This window comes from Cherax quadricarinatus, unplaced genomic scaffold (genome assembly GCF_038502225.1).
Source record: "Cherax quadricarinatus isolate ZL_2023a unplaced genomic scaffold, ASM3850222v1 Contig3380, whole genome shotgun sequence".
In the NCBI taxonomy this organism is placed as follows: Eukaryota; Metazoa; Arthropoda; class Malacostraca; order Decapoda; family Parastacidae; genus Cherax; species Cherax quadricarinatus.
Window position 1 is genome coordinate 359 of NW_027198406.1, and position 27,338 is coordinate 27,696.

A 27,338-nucleotide genomic window follows, 5' to 3' on the forward strand; every position below is an offset into this window, starting at 1 on the left:
CGATCTTTCTATATATATGTCGTGCCGAGTAGGTAGAACTTGCGATCTTGGCTTAAATAGCAACGTTCATCTTGCCATATAGGACAAGTGAAAATTTGTGTATGCAATAATTTCGCCAAAATCATTCTGAACCTAACGAAAAAAATATATTTCACTGGATTTGTTTAGTATTAAATTATTGTAAACAAATCTAAAATATTTTTATTTGGGTTAGGCTAAAATAAATTGTTCTTGTTATAATACGGTTAGGTAAGTTTTCTAAGATTCTTTCAGTGCAAAATTAAAAATTTTTACATTAACATTAATGAAAAAAATATATCTTTAAACGGACAAGAGAAAGTTTCAGAAAGGACTTAATTTTAAATGAGTTCTTGCTAATTGACCAGTTTTACATATTCGGCACGACACACACACACACACATATATATATATATATATATATATATATATATATATATATATATATATATATATATATATATATATATATAATCTTAGTGTTCTATATGAAATTAATAACTAAGTAGATAAGGTAGATAAATTATATTCTGAGCATCCATCTGTTTCTCTAAAGACAAAACAGACAACCAATTTTTATTTCCTTGACAATGCTATTAAAACAAAGAGTAAGGGCAAATACATGCTAATATACTGGGGTGAAGACATTACCAATTCTTGAATGAAAATAAAAGAAAATTTCACGGCTAACCAAAAACTGAAAATGAAAACTAAATGTTTCGCTGTGTCCTGGATCATTGCAATGTTTACGATGGACTGGATTTTTTTTATAGCTTCCCTATCTGATGTTTTGTTTAGTTGGGAAATGATTCTTCCAAATTATATTGTGACCTTCATTCTTTGTTTTATTTAATTATCTACTAAACGACAAAACATACGATGCTACATATTACTTTTATTAATGCTAACTTATATATTGAAGTAGAGTTGTACTAACCATGTCATGGTGACAGCAGGACAGCGGAGATGGTATGCTCCCTGGTGTCGTATAACATACTTGATCCAGTAGAGGGCCACCTCTGCTGGCTCTTGTTGACGATCTATCATAATTTTGGACCTTCTTGCTACCTCAATTTTCATGCTGCTTCGTCACACACACCAAGAAAGTAAATTCTATTATATGTTGCATCATTGTGCATGTAATTATAGAAATATTTTGTGATGTTTGAAGGTTAATCTGTCATGTGGGAAGGGGGGGGGGTTATGATGGTTTTGTGTTCATGATTCAAGTAGTTGAATCAACCCTCCCTTTTCTTGGATCAGTTCTGGCAACTTTCCATTCCTTAGGTGCTGTATGACTGAATAATAATAATAGTAATAATAAAACAACAATAATTATAAAAATAATAAATGATAATGTTACTACAACCACTACTACATTACTAACTTTTACTGCTGTATGGAGTGTGAAGTGTATGTAGCTAGGATCTATTAACTTCACTCTTGTTTGTAAATTCTACGTCCCGTTTTGACACCTCACATCTATATAATTTCATATTACTTGTTATCCCCTTCTGAGCCAAATACTAAGAAAAAAGAGAGAAAAAAAAATATTCGTGAATGAGAGTGGGCAATATAGAAAAACTGGGCTGCCGTGGATCGTATAGGAAGAATTAAAAAAAAAAAAGATCCCTTCTCGCTAAACTCTAGCTACTCCCGCCTAAGATAATACATATACAGCCTAGACTCCTTAAGGTCTCGGTACTAAGGCAAGTAGTATTCCGAAAATCATCTTCAATTACATTCACAATCCTATTTTATAATCCTTCACAGAGACATAATCTCCCTATTGCACCTTATTTCACATTCGATTAACATACTCTAGTTGATAAAATGAATTTCGGAGGTTCATTGTAACTATCATGTTCTTGCACTTACGGAAAGGCAGCTCAGTAACGAGTGATGGCGAATGTGCTTATCTTCTTCGAGTCACCCTCGGTAGGAAAAAGCCGAGTTGAAACACAAAGTCAACCTTTAATATAAACGTTAAACTTTGCGATTACCGTACCATTTGTTGTTTTAAGAGGCGAAGAGAAACATAGTAATACCTTGTGTCATTCATGACGCTGTTGATCATATTCTTGAGATTATCAAAGGTAAGTTGATCCCAGAAGAGCACTTTGCCCCAGCCATCCCTCTGCACCTTGATCATGTTAGCCTGCTGGTCACCAAACACAGGCATTCCCAGCACTGATACACCGTTGTACATGGACTCCAGGGTGCTCAACAACCCACTGTGTGTGATGAACAAACGTAAACGAGGGTCACCTGTGTAATGATACAAGTGTGGTTAGATTATTGTTATTATTATTATAGCCATAGGGAAGTGTTCGGAAAGGCCTAAGCATTGCATTTGTTTCTGTGAGCAGTTCATTTACACGATGAGCTTTGTTGTTATTTTATAAGTGTAGAATTTAGTTAAGAGTGTAAGAACTACGTCCCTACCTATAATTCCTCTGTCAACGTACACTACAATATTTCCAGTTGAAACTTACTACAATATTATTTTTTAACTATACATTCAACACATTTATGAATTATATTTTTTAGGTCTTTTAGTATTACATTTACGTTTTTATTTAGAGACAATAAAAAATGTTTCACACCAAAGTAATGTCAGAATTTTTTTGTGAGTCAGTTCTGGCGATGGACCTGAAGCTTCAGCTCTCTCAGTCCCCGCGTTAATAGAACCCTTTTGTAGGTATTAAGATGTACCTACCAAGAATATCTTGTTGTGGGAGCCACTTGCCAAGACGGACATTTGGGGGCAGGTCATCCATAGTGTCCTTATCCCACTTCCACAAGACTCTCTGCTTGAGGGAAGCAAACACTTGAACAAGGACAGTGCGGTACCTGTGTATATTGTGTGTAAGGTTAACTAACATACTGTATCACTGGTCTCATACAGATAAGTTATTATCTGCAGATTTTTTTCACAAAAAAATGTTTAAGAAATAGAGTTGAAAAAGTATGAAAAGAAAGACACAAGCTGAAGAAAAAAGTTTTAAATAGGATAATGTTTTCATCTGTGTAGAACTTTATAAAGTCATGATAAATACTTTACACAAGACTTGTTCTGCAAATTATGTTTCTACCTTCTACTTACCAGTAATGCCCCATTTCATCCAGTTGAGAAAGTATATGTACTTACAGCTGTGGAGCTCACAGTGTGTAACTTAGACGAAAATTATATAAATATCGTCGCCCTCATCAAACACTGAAAGATAAAGCAAAAGTTTACTCACTCCTCTGGCATGTCGGATGGTGTGACAGCCGAACCAAGACTGAAGAAGATGAAGCCATCATCACCAGCACCTTGCACCCAATCTTCGAGGTCCTGTAAGTAAAAAGACTATGTGAAATATACTATGTAATTTAAGTGAGAACTTAGTTGGCATCGCTCTAGTATAGTAACTATTTAGTTTGTTACATTTACAGCCCATAGACTGCAAGGGTTATTAGTGGTTATTAGTACAAAAACACCACTGAACAAAACCAATGTGCTTTCAGTTTGGCCAAACCTCTATTATGTATTGTACTGTAACGATAGTGGCTAACCTGTGTTTAGTTAACATTCCAAAAACATTTCAACGAATTGCCTCACTCGGTAGCTAAATAAACTGTGAAAGACATTATGGCATAATGGTAACCTTTACTGAGAAAACGGTTCGCTTTTCGCATGTTTGTTTTTGAACTTTGCATTATCAGGTGCGATCCTGACAATGTCAGGTCAAGTGGGATGAGGGTGGTGTGTGTGCCGATAAGCAGGTCAGTCTGGAGTCTCGTCAACTGGAAGCCTCTCTTGTTCCGAGTAATGGTGTCTGTGGTATAAACGAGCGTCGATTCCAGGCATTATCAAGCATAATCATGTTCGCTCTGTGGTAAGCCATGTGGAGAGATGCCGTGTTACGAGGTAAAATACAGACCATTATTAGTGTTATCGGTGGGTGTGGACGAATCACTAGTCGTCTTACCCACGTACAATTTATTACACTTACTGCAAGTGTTGGTGTAGATGCTTGCAGTATTCTAGGGGTTGGCTTTAACATTCTTTTTCTCAGCCTCAAAGCAACTTGCTCTAAATAAAGATTTCCGTTTTACCATAGTGTCGCTTATGAGACACCTCATATCACCTGTTTCTACCTTACCTTCCTTGAGTATATACATGTGATACCTAAAAACCCTGTGTGGCTTACTGAAGGTCTCCAAAGAGGAAAATATTTTTCCCAATTTAAGCTTGTTGAACATCTTGTGTCCTTCCCTTCATACACTTACTCAATTGTGCACGAGGTAACTTACTTTTGGGAGAGGCTGTGCCGGACGGAGATGGATGCCTCCACAATTAACCACGGCAAGAACAATGGGACGAGCCGGGTAGTCGATGGTAAGTACACTGCAGAAATTGAACCCAGCTGACCATGGTTTGTATTTATCATATATTACGTAGTTTTTATATATATATATTTTATTATTTTTTTTATTTATTATCACACTGGCCGATTCCCACCAAGGCAGGGTGGCCCGAAAAAGAAAAACTTTCACCATCATTCACTCCATCACTGTCTTGCCAGAAGGGTGCTTTACACTACAGTTTTTAAACTGCAACATTAACACCCCTCCTTCAGAGTGCAGGCACTGTACTTCCCATCTCCAGGACTCAAGTCCGGCCTGCCGGTTTCCCTGAACCCCTTCATAAATGTTACTTTGCTCACACTCCAACAGCACGTCAAGTATTAAAAACCATTTGTGAATCATTTGTCTCCATTTACTCCTATCAAACACGCTCACGCATGCCTGCTGGAAGTCCAAGCCCCTCGCACACAAAACCTCCTTTACCCCCTCCCTCCAACCTTTCCTAGGCCGACCCCTCCCCCGCCTTCCTTCCACTACAGACTGATACACTCTTGAAGTTATTCTGTTTCGCTCCATTCTCTCCACATGTCCGAACCACCTCAACAACCCTTCCTCAGCCCTCTGGACAACAGTTTTGGTAATCCCGCACCTCCTCCTAACTTCCAAACTACGAATTCTCTGCATTATATTCACACCACACATTGCTCTCAGACATGACATCTCCACTGCCTCCAGCCTTCTCCTTGCTGCAACATTCATCACCCATGCTTCACACCCATATAAGAGCGTTGGTAAAACTATACTCTCATACATTCCCCTCTTTGCCTCCAAGGACAAAGTTCTTTGTCTCCACAGACTCCTAAGTGCACCACTCACCCTTTTCCCCTCATCAATTCTATGATTCACCTCATCTTTCATAGACCCATCCGCTGACACCTCCACTCCCAAATATCTGAATACATTCACCTCCTCCATACTCCATATTTTATGTTCAACGCTAATGTATACTGCTACTCCTTGGGATACGACCCACAATAGTGAAAAACACCCTGGTGCCTATTTATTACTACGTAAAGAGGGGCAGCAGATGTGAGTAGACTTTTACATAGGTCTAGTCCTACCCAGGAATCGAACCAAGGTGTTACCGGCTGTGAACTATGCTCTCTAACAACTTTGATACTAGCATTTAACAGGTACTACAAACGTTATGCACTAATGAATAACTATTCCCAAATGAAAATTTGAATGGGCAGAGAAGCTCATACGCACACACACGACCCCTGCAACCACAATTAGATGAGTACAATTAGGTGAGTACACACACACACACACACACACACACACACACACACACACACACACACACACACATATATATATATATATATATATATATATATATATATATATATATATAACAACACTACACAAGCCAAGGACTCGAACCCATGCTGCTTTGGCCTGCCTCATGGTGGGCGAAAACGCATGACGGCCTAATCCACTGGACCATACGATCCTTAAAAGTAGGGCATCCAGCGGAACTGGATGTTGTACTCCCTACCCAAGGACACACGATGGTGTGGATCGAATCGAATCGAATAAGACGACGAGAGCTGTCGTGAGATGGGAAGGAAGGATGGAAATAACTGGAAAAGGATGGGAAGGAGGGGAAGAGGAGGAATCAAGGCAGGTGGCCCAACCACTTTGGGACATGTGGTACCGAAGTGCTGGAGACGTAGATGGAGAGGCTTGAATGATGTCGTTACTTGGCTCATTAGGAGAGGATGGCGAAGGCAGCGGTAGGAGCTGGGAGTGTCACAAGGCAGCAAGCAGGATGAGTTGGTTATTCTCTTGAACCGTTTTTCATTGCATTGAATTTTGTTCGAGAGAGTTGTATCACACGTATGGGAGAGCTGTAGAAGAGTTCGTTGGTTTGGAGTTGGTGGATTATCTGGTTGACGTAGGGAAAGGCTTTTCGTCGCTGATGTACTTTTCAGTGTTGTCTTGGAGATGTTGGATGAGTTCTAGGCGAGTCATTGGTGTGGGGTATTGCGTCGTGGTGAAGAACGAGAGTCCTTTGTGTTTAACGCTTAGTGTTCCAGGTAGTTTACATAAGCGAGGTGGAGAAGGCGGTGGTGGAGTTGAGGAAGGTGGTGTGGATGGCGGAGGTAGGGTAGGATCTTGGTTGGTCACGGTGTGACAAGCCAATCAACCAATAGCAGGCGTGGTGCTGTCTTGGATGTTGTCAGGTGAGTGTTGATTGGAGGATTCAGAAGAGGAGGCGTCGTCGTCATCATTATCAATTATTAATTCCTTCAAGTCATCTGGCGCTTCAAAACTTACGATCTTCGGGATTATTTTCAAAATCTCAGCTTATGGTGGACTTGCAGGGAAGTTAAATGATGGCATGTTGTTAAGTGCAAGAAGTTCATTAATAGTCGTGTTGAAAGAGCCAGGTTTTGCAGCATTTTGCATGTGAGCAAACATCATGCAGTAATAGAATTTGGTAGAGATATCATCAGGTGGAGGTTGGGTAGTGAGAGGTGGTGGAGACGACTGTTGAGTGGCTTGTAGAATCTTGGATGTTGTTGATTGAATCTTTGCAATTGCAGTGTATGAAGGAGAGGTTCCAGATGTCTTCTTAGTTTCTTCGTTCAGTTTCTTAGAGAGGACATCCTTACGCACTGGACATTTGGCTGCAAGAGTATGGTGGTCACTCTTACAGTTGATGCAAGTGGGAGCAGCAGTGGAAGTGCAAGAACGAAAATCGTGACCTGCAGACCCACAGGTGGAACATATCTTCTTGTTCTTCACGTGGCAGTCAGCAGTAGAGTGACTGTACGAGTAGCATGTCCAACAAGGTGTTATGTACGTGAAGCGTTCAGGTTCAATCTGACGAAGGTTAATGAAGTAGTAAGAGATGGCCAGGCCATCAGACAGTGCTCTGGTCGCCATGGTAACATCCAGAAACGTGACCTTGAGCATCGAGGAAGCGTTGGGGATCTTCACAAGAGTCAATCTGTCGGTATTTTATACCATTTTACTTGGCCCAAGTGTTGAGGTCTTCAAGTGATGACGTTATTTCCTCGATAGACATGTTCGTGATTAGCCTGTCAAGGCGTTTCATGAACACATGCGTTTTGCACGCATGTATGGTGACGTGGAGATGATAAAACCGCGGTCTTCTAATGTCTTCATGGCTGTAGGTGTAAGTACTTTGTCAGCTTCAGCATCATCGAGAAAGGTAACGATGAAGGCTTCTTTCAGTGAAGTAATCTTGGAGAATATGGCGTGAGGACAAGTGTTGAGTGAGGTTGCAAGATGGTGTGGATGACTCTAGGCTAATTTCATCCTAGTCCCTGTTTGGTGTACTAGTTCAACGAGCAGTATTTTATATTATTGTGACCACGAACGAGTGGTATTGATCAATAACAACACTGCACTAGCCAAGGACTCGAACCCATGCTGCTTTGGCCTGCCTCATGGTGGGCGAAAACGCATGACGCCCTAATCCACTGGACCATACGATCCTTAAAAGTAGGGCATCCAGCGGAACTGGATGTTGTACTCCCTACCCAAGGACACACAATGGTGTGGATGACTCTAGGCTAATTTCATTCTAGTCCCATCTAGTTCCGCTGGATGCCCTACTTTTAAGGATCGTATGGTCCAGTGGATTAGGGCGTCATGCGTTTTCGCCCACCATGAGGCAGGCCAAAGCAGCATGGGTTCGAGTCCTTGGCTAGTGCAGTATTGTTATTGATCAATACCACTCGTTCGTGGTCACAAAAATATATATATACATATACATATATATATATATATATATATATATATATATATATATATATATATATATATATATATATATATATATATATATATATATATTTCTTTCAACACACCGGCCGTATCCCACCGAGGCGGGGTGGCCCAAAAGGAAAAACGAAAGTTTCTCCTTTCAAATTTAGTAATATATGCAGGAGAAGGGGTTACTAGCCCCTTGCTCCCAGCATTTTAGTCGCCTCTTACAACACGCATGGCTTACGAAGGAAGAATTCTGTTCCACTTCCCCATGGAGATAAGAGGAAATAAACAAGAACAAGAACTAGAAAGAAAATAGAAGAAAACCCAGAGGGGTATGTATATATACGCTTGTACATGTATGTGTAGTGTGACCTAAGTGTAAGTAGAAGTAGCAAGACGTACCTGAAATCTTGCATGTTCATGAGACAGAAAAAAAGGACACCAGCAATCCTACCATCATGTAAAACAATTACAGGCTTTCGTTTTACACTCACTTGGCAGGACGGTAGTACCTCCCTGGGCGGTTGCTGTCTACCAACCTACTACCTAGGATACATATATATATATATACATATATATATATACATATATATATACATATGTATACATATATATATATATATATGCATATATATATATACATATATATACACATATGTATACATATATATATATACATATATATATACATATATATGTATACATATATATATATATACATATATATATACATATATATATACATCTGTATACATATATATATATATATATATATATATATATATATATATATATATATATATATATATATATATATATATATATATTTATATATAGATATAATGTATATATATATATATATATATATATATATATATATATATATATGTGTGTGTGTGTGTGTGTGTGTGTGTGTGTGTGTGTGTGTGTGTGTGTGTGTGTGTGTGTGTGTGTGTGTGTGTGTGAGTGTGTATTTCATATATAGTAATGATTTTCATATTCATCTTCACTGAGTTTAGACAGGACTCAGTTACTGACTTTCACAGAATGATTCAACGTCATTGTTTACAATCCTTAGTGGGTTGCCCCACTTCCCAGCAGTCCTCTGTTACACTATAAGAAATAGACAGGCGAGGGAAAATACTGTTACACGGGCTTAATGCTGCATATAATTAACGATAATAAAAAGAAACACGTTCATACCTACCTGTTTATCAATAAAAGACTAGCATTAATGCGAATTTCTGAAAGACTTGGCATGTCAGGGGGACACAGGCCTCTCCTGCGACATTCTTCTTCTATCCTGAAGGTAGTAGTAAATGGAGTCAATTATTGATGGAAATAGTGTATTACCGCACTGAGATAAATTATTGTTAGTAACAGTCAAACGAGGATTTAAAGTAGACACAATAACTTGTGATTTAACTATATTCTTTCACTAAACTATGTTTACATTTAAACATCCTGTGTATCAACTGTTAACATAATCCAGCTCATTAGCGAACATATCAAGACAGAACGGATTGGCTTGGTTCTATTCGACTGCTAGATGGCTCCTGTTACCATGGTTACTGCTGACCAACATGACAGAATCGTGGGTTTTGTCTTGTTTGTTTCTAGTTCAGAATAAATACAAAATTGTAGGGGGCTGAATGAGCTGCAATGCAAGTTGCACCCACTGATCTATTCCGTGCACAAAAGGTTTTTGTTTATAATAGTTTCAAGCCATATGTTTCTTATCTCATTTCCGAGGTTCAGTCTTTGACCGAGTCGTAGATGCGATGATTTTCTGACGCAACAACATAAAGTCCCTGGAAGCTCTTATTAATAAATAACAGAATAAAACGTAAGATACACAACAAAATTAAGTGGACCTAGATAAAACTATCAACACTATGAAAATATCAACAGTATGAAAATGTCAAGAGCGTGAAATTTTCAACATATAAAAATATTAACAGTATGAAAATATTAGCATATAAAAATATCAACAGGATTATTATATTAACAATATAATCCACATATATCCATTATCCAGTCATAATACTTCGCTATTGTAAATGAAACACTTCAGGTAGTAACAAAAAATAATTTAAAAAGCGCAAATAATTACGTACCTGTTGGCCGCAACATAAGACATGAGGAAATCACCGAGAACCTCGGATAAAGTGCTGATTGCTCGCTGCATGAAGGTCATAGGATGTTTGTAGGCTAATATAGGAGAGGCATCATAGGAAGGAAAGCGTGGGTTACCTGTCATTGATGAGACTGGCCCCATCAGCCCTGCTGGATAAACGTATACGAAAGGAACCTGCCAAGGAATTAGAAGGATACCATAATAGTAAACTTTGCGGTTACTGTAATAAGTGCTACTACTATTACTACTGCTACTACTATAAATAATAATAATACTAAAAATAAAAGTAATGAAGATTATATGAACAATTAGTGTTTCTCTGTTTCATCACTTCTAGAAATAACTATGTTTACATATGTACATTACCTACATATTTTACTAAATACTTTAACACATTAAAACACACATTTAACATGATACATGACTTACCTTCATCTGATAAATCAATGACAAGAAACAGTCAGACATAGCTACGCTGAGGAGAACCAAATCAAAATCTTCTTTCAGTAAATTCTGAACTTCTTCCTTCCCCAGAGCATCAGAACACAGAACCGGTGTAACACTTAACAGTGCCAGTGGGGCAGACATTTTATGTCCAGTGAACATATTGGGAACCCTATCCAGTAAATCCACGCCTGTCAGGACCACCTCACGAACATTGTTCCGTTCCTTTGATGGCTTGATCGGGGTCACTAACGTCACCTGTACACACAAAAAAGGAGAAACATAAGCAGGTGTAAGTATGATAGGCATACTCTTCTATTTTTTAACGCTGGCTGAGGACCAGTGAGCAATATATTGCTCACTCTAGGTCAATACATAGACTATACCAAAGTCATTACATTAGACCTTAGTGCAATTACAAGTGAGAGTCTTGTGCTATTTTTAATTTGTATTTTTATATTATTAGTTTATACCTAGTTGTACTTTAGCTCATTCCAGCACAACACATAGACAACACCAACTTCATTATGTGTATTAGTGACTATACTCTACATGACCAAAATGCTATAGCTATATACTTGTCCAAACTTCCCACCACTACAGATATCAGTAATAAAACTCAACACACAACTCAGGATATAAATAACCATTATTTAAACCTAGAAGATGATTGATCACGTTGACCCTGATCTAAACCTACATAATCTGACACACAATCAAAACCTATTGGAAAGTAACTGCCTTTACTACACAGCATCACAAGCCAGCAGTATCCTAAACAATGATAAAAGTCTATCAGTACTTAACTACAACATCAGGTCCTTAAGCAAACACTATGATGACCTCCTGGCACTCCTTGAATCACTAAAGACACCCTTCTCCTGCATTATTCTTACCGAGACCTGGCTAAAACAGGACACAATAGATATCTACCCTCTACCAGGATACACAGCAATCCACAACTGCAGACCATACCAAGTTGGGGGTGGTATTGCAATCTATTACTCTAACCAATTATCTTGTATCAGCACCAATTGCTTTAGTGATGAATATGGAGAATACATTTTTGTTAATTTTACTGTAAAAAACCTTAAGACGCCTATAACAATCGGTGCCATTTACCGGATACCCCACACTAACATCCCAAACTTCAGTGAGAAATTAAAGGCACTAATAACAAACAGACAAATGAATAAGCACCACCTTCTCTTAGCTGGAGACTTCAACATCAACCTTGGCCTACTAGATGATCAGCCTGTAACTGATTTCATCAACAATATGAACAACACACTTCTCATACCAACAATAACTAAACCAACCAGGCTCACTGAAACAAGTGCAACCATAATAGACCACATAAGGACCAATATACTAGCCCCCCTTAAATCAGGGATAATCACAGATAGCACTACAGACCACTACCCTACCTTCCTCTTGACAAACATTAGTAAACCACCACTTGAATACAACAAAGTCTCATTTAGACTCCATGATGAGGCCTCAATAAGGAAGTTCACAGCTGACCTAGAGACTGTTGATTGGCCTACAGAATTCTCCAAGGCCAATGGTATTGACGACTGGACAGACATTTTTCTTAACAAACTACTTAGACTATACAACAAACATTGTCCTATAAAAACGAAACAGATCACAAACAAACGGCTTCGTTGCCCATGGCTAACCAGCACCATTCTGAAATCCATTGATAAGAAACACCAATATGAAAAGCAATACAGACAGGGCTTAATACACAAAGATATTCTTAAACACTATTCATCAGTCCTCACCAAGTAATAAAGAAAGCCAAACAACTATACTACTCCAGTAGATTCACTGACACAAGAGGAGATATAAAAAAGACCTGGAAAACACCCTCAGATTCTAGGGAACCACAAACTGAAAAAAAAAAAAATATTGTCCTAACTAAACCTAATGAAACACCACTGCAACCCACCGACACAGCTAACAAGATAAACGACTTCTTCTCAACCATAGGTTCTAATCTCGCCAATAAAATCCCACGTACCAATGCCCATGCCGGGGACTACCTAGATGGGAATTTCCCAAATTCCTTCTATCTTGCTCCAACTGAGCCCACGGAAGTCACCGAGATTATAAAGTCACTTAAAAATAACTCAGGGAATCTGTCTCATGTCCCACCATTATTGTACAAGAGAGTGGCCCATGTCCTCTCGCATACTATCTCATTGCTTTTTAACAAGTCACTAGAAGCTAGCACCTTCCCGAAACTACTCAAGACGGCAAGGGTTACACCAATACATAAAGGTGGTGACCCTACAGATTTAAACAACTATAGGCCAATATCAAACTTACCATTGCTATCCAAAATCTTTGAGAAACTCGTGCACAGGAGACTATATTCATTTATAACGTCACAAAACATACTCAACCCCTGCCAATTTGGATTCAGGAAAAATAAAAGCACTAACGATGCAATTATAAAAATGCTAGATCTGCTTTACACAGCATTGGAAAATAAGGAATATCCACTAGGAATTTTTATTGACCTAAGAAAAGCTTTTGACACAGTAGACCACGGCATCCTACTCCACAAACTTGACCATTATGGTATAAGAGGCCATGCGCTTGCATATTTCAAATCTTACCTTACTAATAGGTATCAGTATGTCACCATTAAAGACACAGCATCAACAACACAGCCACTTGATACTGGAGTTCCGCAGGGAAGTGTCCTTGGTCCCCTGCTCTTCCTCATATACATCAATGATCTTCCAAACGTATCTCGACACCTGAACCCCTTTCTCTTTGCTGACGACACGACTTATGTCATCTCTCACCCTAATCTTGCAACCCTCAACACCATTGTTAATGAGGAGCTGATCAAAATATCGACTTGGATGACAGCCAATAAACTTACGCTTAACGTTGACAAAACCTACTACATTATGTTTGGTAGCAGAGCAGGAGATGCGCAAATTAACATTAAGATCGACAACACTCTAATTACCAGGCATAATGAGGGCAAATTCCTAGGCCTATACCTCGACAACAACCTGAACTTCAGCACCCATATCCAACACATAACCAAAAAAGTATCCAAAACGGTTGGGATCCTCTCCAAGATACGATACTACGTGCCGCAAACTGCCCTTCTCACACTATACCATTCACTTATATATCCATACCTCACCTATGCTATCTGTGCTTGGGGTTCAACTGCAGCAACACACCTAAAGCCAATAATAACCCAACAAAAAGCCGCAGTAAGAATAATCACTAAATCCCATCCCTGGCAACACACCCCCCCCACTCTTCATTGATCTAAACTTACTCCCTGTTCAGTACATCCACACTTACTACTGTGCAATCTACATCTACAGGACCTTAAATTCCAATATTAACCTTGACCTAAAACGCTTTATTGATAGTTGTGACAAAACCCACAGGCACAACACCAGACACAAACATCTCTATGACATTCCCCGTGTCCGACTAAACCTTTACAAAAATTCAATGTATGTCAAAGGCCCTAAAATCTGGAACACCCTACCTGAAAATTCCAAAACTACACACACATTCATCACCTTCAAAACTACCATCAGAAAACATCTTATCTCCCTGATACACCCTGTCAACTAATAATACGAATACCACCTGGTGGTTCACACTTACACTCACACACCCATTTGACCATAAACAGAAATATCAATCTCAATCTCAAAATAATGAATCTTAACTAGTCATAAGTTGGCCTGTGATACTCCAATACTGAAACTATGTATAGTGCCAAAACAAAAGCATTCACATTGCTAAACTCACAACTAGTATTTAGTCACTTAGCCATAATACCAACTTATCTCATAATTCTGTAACATTTTAAACCTAAGATTTAATATAAGTCTGCCCGAAATGCCTAGCCATGCTAGGTGTTCTAGTGGTACACTGTAATTATTATTTTACTACATGTAAACCACACAATAACCGAATTCTGTAAACTCAGCATTGTAATACTTATAGAGAATAAAGTTTGAATTGAATTGAATAAATGTTGGTCAGGCAACATGACAATATCTCCCCACACTAATGACTTATTATTATTAATAAAGATTTGCCGGTTTTCTCCCGGCCCGGGCCTTTTCCAAGTGGTGGCCCGGCCTTGGCTCCCTCTTTAGGGAGTGTCTGAGACCTAAGTCTCCCATGGGAGGAGGCACAAGTACCTCCTCATCTTTGGGACCAACTGTCCCCAGGCCTAGCCACAAGCTAGGCCTCTCTGGTCTGCCATCCCCGCCACAAGGGGGCAAATGGGAATGACAGTCTTATGAGCTAAAGGCTCGGGCTCAGGCACCTACCCTACCCTAGAAGGGTTAGGCATGGTGTCGATCCACTAATGATTTTTTTTTTTTTTTTTTTTTTTGCCGGTATTCTCCCGGCCCATGACGAGTTAGTTAGTTAAAGATTAGCCGGTAGTCTCCCGGCCCGGGCCTTGTCCAAGTGGTGGCCCGGCCTTGGCTCCCTCTTTAGGGAGTGTCTGAGACCTAAGTCTCCCATGGGAGGAGGCATAAGTACTTCCTCATCTTTGGGACCAATTGTCCCCAGTCCTAGCCACAAGCTAGGCCTCTCTGGTCTGCCATCCCCGCCAAAAGGGGGCAAATGGGAATGACAGTCTTATGAGCTAAAGGCTCGGGCTCAGGCACCTACCCTACCCTAGAAGGGTTAGGCATGGTGTCGATCCACTAATGACTTTTTTTTTTTTTTTTTTTTTTTTTGGCCGGTATTCTCCCGGCCCATGACTTTCAACTCATGCTGGTTACTTGAACTTGATATGATAATATCTATATGAACTGTGTGCTTATGTTTAATACTTTTATTTTTCGTTGATATTAACATTGTTTTCACTGCGTTGTGTATACGTTTTTATAATCGTTGAGTGACATACTAGATCAAAGTGCTCCATATATGTCACTACCACTACTACTGCTACTACTACTACGACTATTATTGCTATTATTATTATTATTATTATTATTATTATTATTATTATTATTATTATTATGATTATTATTATTATTATCATCATTTTTATTATTCTTATATTCATGGGTAAACGCTAACCTTGCAAGGTAATGGATGTAAGGGCCTACCTATACTACAATATACTGAATAACCATTGTCTACTATTACTGACAAGAAAAAAGATTTTACAGTAAACTTGAGAAATAATGGTGTGAAACTGTATACATTTATATTCTAACATGCAAACACTTTCTCAGGTTACTGAACTGAAATTACATATTTTTTTTAGGAGATAACGCAACATAACATGTTATTTGAGAGGGATGACAAAAATAAATCTGCATGCAATATTAGAAAGTGTAATTACAACTTCATAGGTAATGAAATCTGTAAATTAATCGCTCTCTATCTCTCTCTCTCTCTCTCTCTCTCTCTCTCTCTCTCTCTCTCTCTCTCTCTCTCTCTCTCTCTCTCTCTCTCTCTCTCTCTCTCTGCAATAATCACATTAGACTGACCTGGTTGTTATCATCAGCCAAGATATTGATGATTGCCATATAAAAGTTTTTGTGACTACGAGAAGAGATGGGTGCCAAGAAGAGTATTTTGCTAGCCAGCACTGTCTGCAACACTGCAGCACTCGCCAGCACTGCTACCCACCACTGCATCTAGAAAACAAAGATTTAATCAATGTTGAATGACGCAAACTAACTAAAAAGAGTAATAAATGTTAGTATACAGTAACTGAAACATTTGAAAACTAACCCACAATTTTTTTTTATATTTTATTAAAATCCATACATCAAATATAAATCAAATTGAGAAAGCGTTACCAGGTCTGTCATCCAACCAACAATTATATTACATGCACACATCAGTATTTTGTGTGAAAACAAAACCCCTTCCCACAATTCCTAGGATACAGACCAAGTAAAACATACAATATCAACAAAACATAACGGAGCTACCTAGCAAAAGAAACCTATACCATGGTTACAAAAAATATCCACGATATGTCTGCATAATACATCCACTTGAAATAATTGTACTGCTTACAATAATGCATGACATATAGACAGTAGAATTACAACTGACGTAATACACCACAAAAAATTACGATGGGTATCCTAAAGTAGTCATCCCTCAACTCCCCCCCCCCCGGGCAGGATCCCACTTCTCCCCATCAATTTATTCCCTGCTACTAAAATCTGCTTTATTCCGATCCATACCTTGTAACGAAATTGGCATAGCCATATCATCAGTAAGGTATCAGAGGCATGTATATACAGCACTTGGACACAATAATGGACCACTCTAAGAAAACCGCATCATATAATGCATAGCACACAACATGGGAAAGAAGTGATTTTGAACAAACAGGTTAAGACCATTATCCTCACAAAACATCTATATAAAGCATCTCATTACATCATACCTATAATTTTTTTTATATTTTATTGAAAGTACACAAAATTATACCTATAATTAAAACACAAATCTTCCAGCACAGACTGTACGACTTGCAGGTAGCATTACATACATTGCTGTGACTCGTATGTACTGACTTAGTAAAACCAGTATTAACAGGTGCACACAGGCCGGGTCACCACTACTTGGAAAAGACCAGGGCCGGGAGAATACCGGCGAATAAAAAAAAAAAAAAAAAAAAAAAAAAAAAAAAAAAAAAAAATACATAAGGCTAAAGAGGTCTTTGTGGCATTTATGGATTTGGAAAAGGCGTATGACAGAGTGGATAGGGGGGCAATGTGGCAGATGTTGCAAGTGTATGGTGTAGGAGGTAGGTTACTGAAAGCAGTGAAGAGTTTTTACGAGGATAGTGAGGCTCAAGTTAGAGTATGTAGGAAAGAGGAAAATTATTTCCCAGTAAAAGTAGGCCTTAGACAAGGATGTGTGATGTCACCGTGGCTGTTTAATATATTTATAGATGGGGTTGTAAGAGAAGTAAATGCGAGGGTCTTGGCAAGAGGCGTGGAGTTAAAAGATAAAGAATCACACACAAAGTGGGTGTTGTCACAGCTGCTCTTTGCTGATGACACTGTGCTCTTGGGAGATTCTGAAGAGAAGTTGCAGAGATTGGTGGATGAATTTGGTAGGGTGTGCAAAAGAAGAAAATTGAAAGTGAATACAGGAAAGAGTAAGGTTATGAGGATAACAAAAAGATTAGGTGATGAAAGATTGGATATCAGATTGGAGGGAGAGAGTATGGAGGAGGTGAATGTATTCAGATATTTGGGAGTGGACGTGTCAGCGGATGGGTCTATGAAGGATGAGGTGAATCATAGAATTGATGAGGGGAAAAGGGTGAGTGGTGCACTTAGGAGTCTGTGGAGACAAAGAACTTTGTCCTTGGAGGCAAAGAGGGGAATGTATGAGAGTATAGTTTTACCAATGCTCTTATATGGGTGTGAAGCATGGGTGATGAATGTTGCAGCGAGGAGAAGGCTGGAGGCAGTGGAGATGTCATGTCTGAGGGCAATGTGTGGTGTGAATATAATGCAGAGAATTTGTAGTTTGGAAGTTAGGAGGAGGTGCGGGATTACCAAAACTGTTGTCCAGAGGGCTGAGGAAGGGTTGTTGAGGTGGTTCGGACATGTAGAGAGAATGGAGCGAAACAGAATGACTTCAAGAGTGTATCAGTCTGTAGTGGAAGGAAGGCGGGGTAGGGGTCGGCCTAGGAAAGGTTGGAGGGAGGGGGTAAAGGAGGTTTTGTGTGCGAGGGGCTTGGACTTCCAGCAGGCATGCGTGAGCGTGTTTGATAGGAGTGAATGGAGACAAATGGTTTTTAATACTTGACGTGCTGTTGGAGTGTGAGCAAAGTAACATTTATGAAGGGGTTCAGGGAAACCGGCAGGCCGGACTTGAGTCCTGGAGATGGGAAGTACAGTGACTGCACTCTGAAGGAGGGGTGTTAATGTTGCAGTTTAAAAACTGTAGTGTAAAGCACCCTTCCGGCAAGACAGTGATGGAGTGAATGATGGTGAAAGTTTTTCTTTTTCGGGCCACCCTGCCTTGGTGGGAATCGGCCAGTGTGATAAAAAAAAATAAAAAGATAAAATGTAAATAGCGTGCTGAAAATTTCCAGCTATGACAGGACTCGCAGCAATGGTTTCAAGTTGGAAAAATTCAGATTCAGGAAGGATATAGGAAAGCACTGGTTTGGTAATAGAGTTGTGGATGAGTGGAACAAAATCCCGAGTACAGTTATTGAGGCTAAAACGTTGTGTAGTTTTAAAAATAGGTTAGATAAATACATGAGTGGGTGTGGGTGGGTGTGAGTTGACCTGACTAGCTTGTGCTGCTGGGTCTGGTGCAGTGCTCCTTCCTTGAGTGGAGATGAACAGGCTGGGTGGGTCATTGGGATAATCCGGAGTGTGGGTCATTGTTCTAATCCGGGGGGGAAACATGGGCCTGCTCCCCTTGGGTCAGTAGGCCTGTTGCAGTGTTCCTTCTTTCTTATGTTTTTACGTTCTAGTAGGTTGGCAGACAGCAGCCATCCAGGGAGGTACTGCCCTATCACACAAGTGTGAACCATGGTAGTAGGTTGGTAGACAGCAGCCATTCTGGGAGGTACTGCCCTCCTGTCACACAAATGTGAATCATGGTAGTAGTTTGGTAGACAGCAGCCATCTAAGGAGGTATTACTCTCCTACCACATGAGTGCAAAAAGTAGTTTGGTAGACAGCAACTATCCAGGGCTCTAAATTAATGGACTGTCGTGGTTCTCCACAGTGACTAGAAAATTGCTTAAACATTTGGGAGAGAAAAGCTTTATTATGCGACGTTTCTCTCACAGTGTAGCTTTATAAACAACCTGGTAAAGTTTTACTGTGGGTGAAATATGAAATAATGATGGTTTTTATTTGCTGAAAGAGACTTCTGAAATTGCAATATCAGTGTCTCATTTCTCTCGATACACTCGCGTAGTTCATTAATCACTTGTAACACTAACTTCAGGTGAATGGCCGCCCACAACAGTGAAGAAGAGAATCGCCTTCTTTAACAAGCCTTTTAACTTTAGTGAATGACTTCAAACAGACTGAAGCATATAGTAACGTTAACCCATTAAATAACTGTTAAACGACGTCATGACTCACGAAATCGTAATGATATGATTGTGAGGACTCGTCACGGGTTCAAACCCTACTCGTTCCGTGGTTTGTTATGCAAATTGATGACTGTGACAACCAGTCGACAAGCGTGCATAAAAAGCGAATACAACAAACCTTTATTGTAAACAATGCAAGTATTGTTTGCTAATCTGTGGGTTCCTGGTTCGAAGTAACTTAGCTCTTGTTAGTATGACGCTGCATGACGCCTGCGGGTCTGGCCTTTCCCAGTTAATAAAATATTCTTTTGCTGTATGGATACTTTAAGGTCGGTCACTGATAACGAATTTATGATGGTTAGTTGCCTAGGTGACATCTGATGGTGACCTTAGATTTCAAATTTCTAGATACAACCTCAAAAGTATGTTTTGGAAATTTGATTATTTAAAATAAAAACAGCCACTACTGCTACTACTACTACTGCTACTATTTCTTCTACTACTGATATTATTAGTGTTACTACTACTGCTACTGCTATTACTACTACTGTTGCTGGCGCTGCTGTTGCCTTGCTACTGCAACAACGCAAGGAACCGTGCTGGTCCATTGTGATACTTGATTATAGCCAAGGACTGGCTGAAATGTCGAGTTTGCGTAATTAATTGAGAATCCTTGCAGCCATAGTGTTGTGACTTGTTTAAGGCACAGTGTTGTGACTTGTTACAGCCACAGTGTTGTGACTTGTTACAGCCACAGTGTTGTGACTTGTTACAGCCACAGTGTTGTGACTTGTTACAGCCTCAGTGTTGTGACTTGTTACAGCCACAGTGTTGTGACTTGTTACAGCCACAGTGTTGTGACTTGTTACAGCCACAGTGTTGTGACTTGTTACAGCCACAGTGTTGTGACTTGTTACAGCCACAGTGTTGTGACTTGTTTCAGACACAGTGTTGTGACTTGTTACGGCCACAGTGTTGTGACTTGTTACAGCCACAGTGTTGTGACTTGTTTCAGACACAGTGTTGTGACTTGTTACAACCACAGTGTTGTGACTTGTTTCAGACACAGTGTTGTGACTTGTTACAGCCACAGTGTTGTGACTTGTTACAGCCACAGTGTTGTGACTTGTTTCAGACACAGTGTTGTGACTTGTTACAACCACAGTGTTGTGACTTGTTACAGCCACAGTGTTGTGACTTGTTACAGCCACAGTGTTGTGACTTGTTTCAGCCACAGTGTTGTGACTTGTTTCAGACACAGTGTTGTGACTTGTTACAACCACAGTGTTGTGACTTGTAACAGTGTTGTGACTTGTTTAAGGCAGAGTGTTGTGACTTGTTACAGCCAAAATGTTGTGACCTGTAACATTGTGACTTGTTTCAGGCACAGTGTTGTGGCTTGTTGCAGCCATAGTGTTGTGACTTGTTTCAGCCATGGTATTGTGACTTGTTGCAGACATGCTATTGTGACTTATTGCAACTAAGATATTGCGGCTTGTTGCAGCCATGGTACTGTGATTTGTTGCAGCTATGGTGTTGTGACTTACTGCAGCCACGGTATTGTGACTTATTGCAGCCATGCTATTGTGCCTTGTTGCAGCCATGGTATTGTGAGTTGTTGCAGCCACGGTATTGTAACTTGTTGCAGCCATGGTATTGTGTCTTGTTGCAAGCATGGTATTGTGACTTGTTGCAGATATGGTATTATGACTTATTGCAGCCACGGTATTGTGGCTCATTGCATCCGCGGTATTGTGACTTGTAGCATCCACGGTATTGTGACTTGTTGCAACCAAAGTATTGTGACTAGTTGCAGCCACGGTAATGTGACTTGTTGCAGCTATGGTATTATGACTTATTGCAGCCACGGTATTGTGACTTGTTGCAGCCACGGTATTGTGACTTGTTGCAGCCACGGTATTGTGACTTGTTGCAGCCACGGTATTGTGACTTGTTGCAGCCAAAGCATTGTGACTTGTTGCAGCCACGGTATTGTGACTCGTTGCAGCCATGGTATTGTGACTTGTTGCAGCCATGGTATTATGACTTAATGCAGCCACGGTATTGTGACTCATTGCATCCACGGTATTGTGACTTGTTGCATCCACGATATTGTGACGTGTTGCAGCCAAAGTATTGTGACTTGTTGCAGCCACGGTATTGTAACTTGTTGCATACACGGTATTGTGACTATTTGCATCCACCGTGTTGTGACTCGTTACAGCCATGGTATTGTGACTTGTTGCAGCCACGGTATTGTGACTTGTTTCAGCCATGGTATTGTGACTTATTGCACGCACAGTATTGTGACTTATTGCAGCGTTGGTATTGTGACTTTTAATCTTCTCAAGATATCAAGTTACCAGATAGAAGATTGAGACACTTATGCAGCATATGGTATTGTGACTTTTAATCTTCTCAAGATATCAAGTTACCAGATAGAAGATTGAGACACTTATGCAGCATATGGAAATCTTTATTCAGGAAACGTTTCGCCACACAGTGGCTTCATCTTCAACTTGTCGGTTTTTCAAACCATTCATCACAACTGTCAGACACTGCAGCATCATGGGATCTTGTTACAAAGAATTCTTCAACACTTGTTCAACCTTTGGACGAAGACCTACTTCGACTAGTGGATGGTACCACTATGACCCCGCCTCCATCTGCTTCACGTCACCTCACTACAGTATATAAGCCACGTCTACGGCCCTATGCTGTACATTCTACAAGATTGATGGACTGAACACATCGACTCCAGGTTGAGGGACTGATTACCTCATTCTCCTCCTCTCCTTACGCCTTCCTCTTTGTATTGGACTGATGAAGCCACTGTGTGGCGAAACGTTTCCTGAATAAAGATTTCCATATGCTGCATAAGTGTCTCAATCTTCAACTTGTCGGTTTTTCAAACCATTCATCACAACTGTCAGACACTGCAGCATCATGGGATCTTGTTACAAAGAATTCTTCAACACTTGTTCAACCTTTGGACGAAGACCTACTTCGACTAGTGGATGGTACCACTATGACCCCGCCTCCATCTGCTTCACGTCACCTCACTACAGTATATAAGCCACGTCTACGGCCCTATGCTGTACATTCTACAAGATTGATGGACTGAACACATCGACTCCAGGTTGAGTGACTGATTACCTCATTCTCCTCCTCTCCTTACGCCTTCCTCTTTGTATTGGACTGATGAAGCCACTGTGTGGCGAAACGTTTCCTGAATAAAGATTTCCATATGCTGCATAAGTGTCTCAATCTTCAACTTGTCGGTTTTTCAAACCATTCATCACAACTGTCAGACACTGCAGCATCATGGGATCTTGTTACAAAGAATTCTTCAACACTTGTTCAACCTTTGGACGAAGACCTACTTCGACTAGTGGATGGTACCACTATGACCCCGCCTCCATCTGCTTCACGTCACCTCACTACAGTATATAAGCCACGTCTACGGCCCTATGCTGTACATTCTACAAGATTGATGGACTGAACACATCGACTCCAGGTTGAGGGACTGATTACCTCATTCTCCTCCTCTCCTTACGCCTTCCTCTTTGTATTGGACTGATGAAGCCACTGTGTGGCGAAACGTTTCCTGAATAAAGATTTCCATATGCTGCATAAGTGTCTCAATCTTCAACTTGTCGGTTTTTCAAACCATTCATCACAACTGTCAGACACTGCAGCATCATGGGATCTTGTTACAAAGAATTCTTCAACACTTGTTCAACCTTTGGACGAAGACCTACTTCGACTAGTGGATGGTACCACTATGACCCCGCCTCCATCTGCTTCACGTCACCTCACTACAGTATATAAGCCACGTCTACGGCCCTATGCTGTACATTCTACAAGATTGATGGACTGAACACATCGACTCCAGGTTGAGGGACTGATTACCTCATTCTCCTCCTCTCCTTACGCCTTCCTCTTTGTATTGGACTGATGAAGCCACTGTGTGGCGAAACGTTTCCTGAATAAAGATTTCCATATGCTGCATAAGTGTCTCAATCTTCAACTTGTCGGTTTTTCAAACCATTCATCACAAGTTACCAGATAACATTATCTCTGAGATATGGATCTATCTGTGTGCACTCATGTCTCTAACTCCTCTCCATTCTAAGAAGAGCTCTTGATCCAAGCAGATGGAGCTACCTTCTCGTTTCTAAAATAAAATCTGATTACCTCCCTTTCGCTAAGCACTGTATGACCCCTCAATATTTAGCGCTTCCTGACAAATATATAGTATTATTAATAATACTATTTCCAATACCATTATTACTACAAATACTATTATCACCCCCACTTCTACTGCTACTACTACTACTATTACTACTTCTTCTTCTACTACTACTGCTGTTACTACTACTACTTCTACTACTAGTATTTCTACCACCACCACTACTACTATTGCCACTACTACTACTACAAACAATAATAAGAGAGAGCTGGCTCACAGCTGGTGACCTCAGACGGAGGTGTCGACTATGAGACCTGTTTATGTAAACTTTTATACTCAGCGGTACTGAACGAAAACTTAACTTAGAGACCTCATATAACCTTGCGGTAATGAACGTAATTTATTTTACCTTTTCCTAAATTTAATTAAATGTATCATAAGTTAAAATTTATTAAAAAAATAAAATAAAATAATATATATATATATATATATATATATATATATATATATATATATATATATATATATATATATATATATATATATATATATATATATATATATATATCTGTGGAGACAAATAACTTTGTCCTTGGAGGCAAAGAGGGGAATGTATGAGAGTATAGTTTTACCAACGCTCTTATATGGGTGTGAAGCATGGGTGATGAATGTTGCAGCGAGGAGAAGGCTGGAGGCAGTGGAGATGTCATGTCTGAGGGCAATGTGTGGTGTGAATATAATGCAGATAATTCGTAGTTTGGAAGTTAGGAGGAGGTGTGGGATTACCAAAACTGTTGTCCAGAGGGCTGAGGAAGGGTTGTTGAGGTGGTTCGGACATGTAGAGAGAATGGAGCGAAACAGAGTGACTTCAAGAGTGTATCAGTCTGTAGTGGAAGGAAGGCGGTGTAGGAAAGGTTGGAGGGAGGGGGTAAAGGAGGTTTTGTGTGCGAGGGGCTTGGACTTCCAGCAGGCATGCGTGAGCGTGTTTGATAGGAGTGAATGGAGACAAATGGTTTTTAATTCTTGACGTGCTGTTGGAGTGTGAGCAAAGTAACATTTATGAAGGGGTTCAGGGAAACTGGCAGGCCGGACTTGAGTCCTGGAGATGGGAAGTACAGTGCCTGCACTCTGAAGGAGGGGTGTTAATGTTGCAGTTTAAAAGCCGTAGTGTAAAGCACTCTTCTGGCAAGACAGTGATGGAGTGAATGATGGTGAAAGTTTTTCTTTTTCGGGCCACCCTGCCTTGGTGGGAATCGGCCAGTGTGATAATAATAATAATATGTATTTATATGTATATATATATATATGTATATATATATATATATATATATATATATATATATATATATATATATATATATATATATATATATGCAAAACAACCACTCTGAAAGAATAGAGAAATTCCAAGCGCTTTCGTGACTACTCACATTATCAAGGAACTATGAAAGTGAAGCATCCAAGGAAGCTATATAAGGGGTCGGCCAGCACCTCACTATCAGATCCCACAACGGTTAAACACGTGACGCGCGGCGAGCCAACTTGGACAGGTCCTTTGCAAAACTCACCCCCAAGCTATTTATTTGTCCAGTGTATTATTAAATTCTACCCAAATTCTTTTAATTATAAATGGATCTAATTTATATAAACCAAAGGAAATATTCATATTATTGTCAAAACTGTTTTTTTATGAAACAAGATTCAATTATATGTAAGAGATTTTAACCATGAAATTGATTTTCAAAAAGTTGAAAAAGTAGTATCAAGCAAGTCCATGGTCGACAGGAATATAATTGAATCTTGTTTCATAAAAAGCAGTTTTGACAATAATATGAATATTTCCTTTGGTTTATATAAATTAGATCCATTTATAATTAATAGAATTTGGGTAGAATTTAATAATACACTAGACAAATAAATAGCTTGGGGGTGAGTTTTGCAAAGGACCTGTCCAAGTTGGCTCGCCGCGCGTCACGTGTTTAACCGTTGTGGGATCTGATAGTGAGGTGCTGGCCGACCCCTTATATAGCTTCCTTGGATGCTTCACTTTCATAGTTCCTTGATAATGTGAGTAGTCACGAAAGCGCTTGGAATTTCTCTATTCTTTCAGAGTGGTTGTTTTGCATATTTTGAAATCACCTGTTTATTGTGATCTTATTGCATATATTTATATATATATATATAATATATGTATATATATATGTATATATATATATATATATATATATATATATATATATATATATATATATAGAGAGAGAGAGAGAGAGAGAGAGAGAGAGAGAGAGAGAAAGAGAGAAAGAGAGAGGCCCCATCATCACCGAACATAGGTATATTTGCGGCAGGGTGACGGCTGATCAATTCGGGCTTCATGGTCTCGTATGTCACACATCAGAAGGGAAGTATGCCAGACATGAGGAGGTCAACGACATTATAAAGAGAAGCCTCGCCACAGCCCGTTGCCCAGCCAAACGGGAACCCAAAGTGCAAAGGTCTGAAGGAAATCAAAAACGTCCTGGTGGAGCCACTCTGCTACCCTGGAAGGATGGAAAGCAGATTGCTGGGACTACACCTGTGCCGCCGCATTGGCAGACACCTACTTGCCATACTCCATAGGTGAAGACCCAGAAGATCCGCAGATATGAAGGCCTCACCCATTGCTACAACTTCATCCCAATAAGGTCGGAGACCCTTGGAGCATGGGGCAAGTGTGCTCTAAAGTTCCTCAAAGAGCTGGGTGAAAAACTCATCATCGAAACCAAGGACCACAGGGCGACCAGCTTCCTCTTTCAGAGACTCAGTGTTGTGATCCAGAGTTGAAATGCTTGCAGCATTCTGGGCACGCTGCCCACCGCCGGGTAGCTGGACGAAGTATTCGAGATGTAGCTCTGAGTTATCTATGTTGTTTTACTCCCTATTGTATTTTATGTATAAATGTACATATGAATATGTTGACTCGACATGAAGAGGAAGCACAATTAGTTTTCGAAACCATAATCATGCATTTCATATAAAGTATTTTTTTTAGTTAAATATGAAATAAAAATTCTATGTGCATATGTTATATATCGTTACATTTTTCTTAAGAGCGTATAAGAGCTACCAGAACTTATACTTTTAAACTTCTGAAGTTTTGATCAAAGTATGAATTATCAACTTACCTCAGCGACTGTCTGGTGAAAACAGCGTAAAGAAACTCACTAAGAATGTTGAACAATTACTCAAGAAAAGCACTCAACATCAGTTGCCTGAGCCAGCGATCACACTGCCTTGTGTTTACACTTTAATACGGAGCGATATTGTCATATAATCATGACTTGGTAACTGAA

At 39.7% G+C, this 27,338-nt stretch overlaps 1 protein-coding gene across 1 annotated transcript; it reads right to left on the bottom strand.

Annotated features, from left to right (window-relative positions):
- Positions 1-955: 955 nt before the first annotated feature.
- Positions 956-27,322, bottom strand: LOC128700508 (UDP-glucosyltransferase 2-like; the record flags this gene model as incomplete). The annotated part of the gene is made up of 10 exons (XM_070081626.1): positions 27,171-27,322; positions 16,270-16,419; positions 10,745-11,017; positions 10,296-10,489; positions 9,386-9,481; positions 4,318-4,411; positions 3,264-3,355; positions 2,738-2,871; positions 2,067-2,286; positions 956-1,099 (listed from the first exon to the last, which is right to left on the bottom strand). Coding segments are annotated over exons 2-10 (1,397 nt in total), but the record flags the coding sequence as incomplete, so codon positions are not given.
- Between the last annotated feature and the right edge of the window lie 16 nt (positions 27,323-27,338).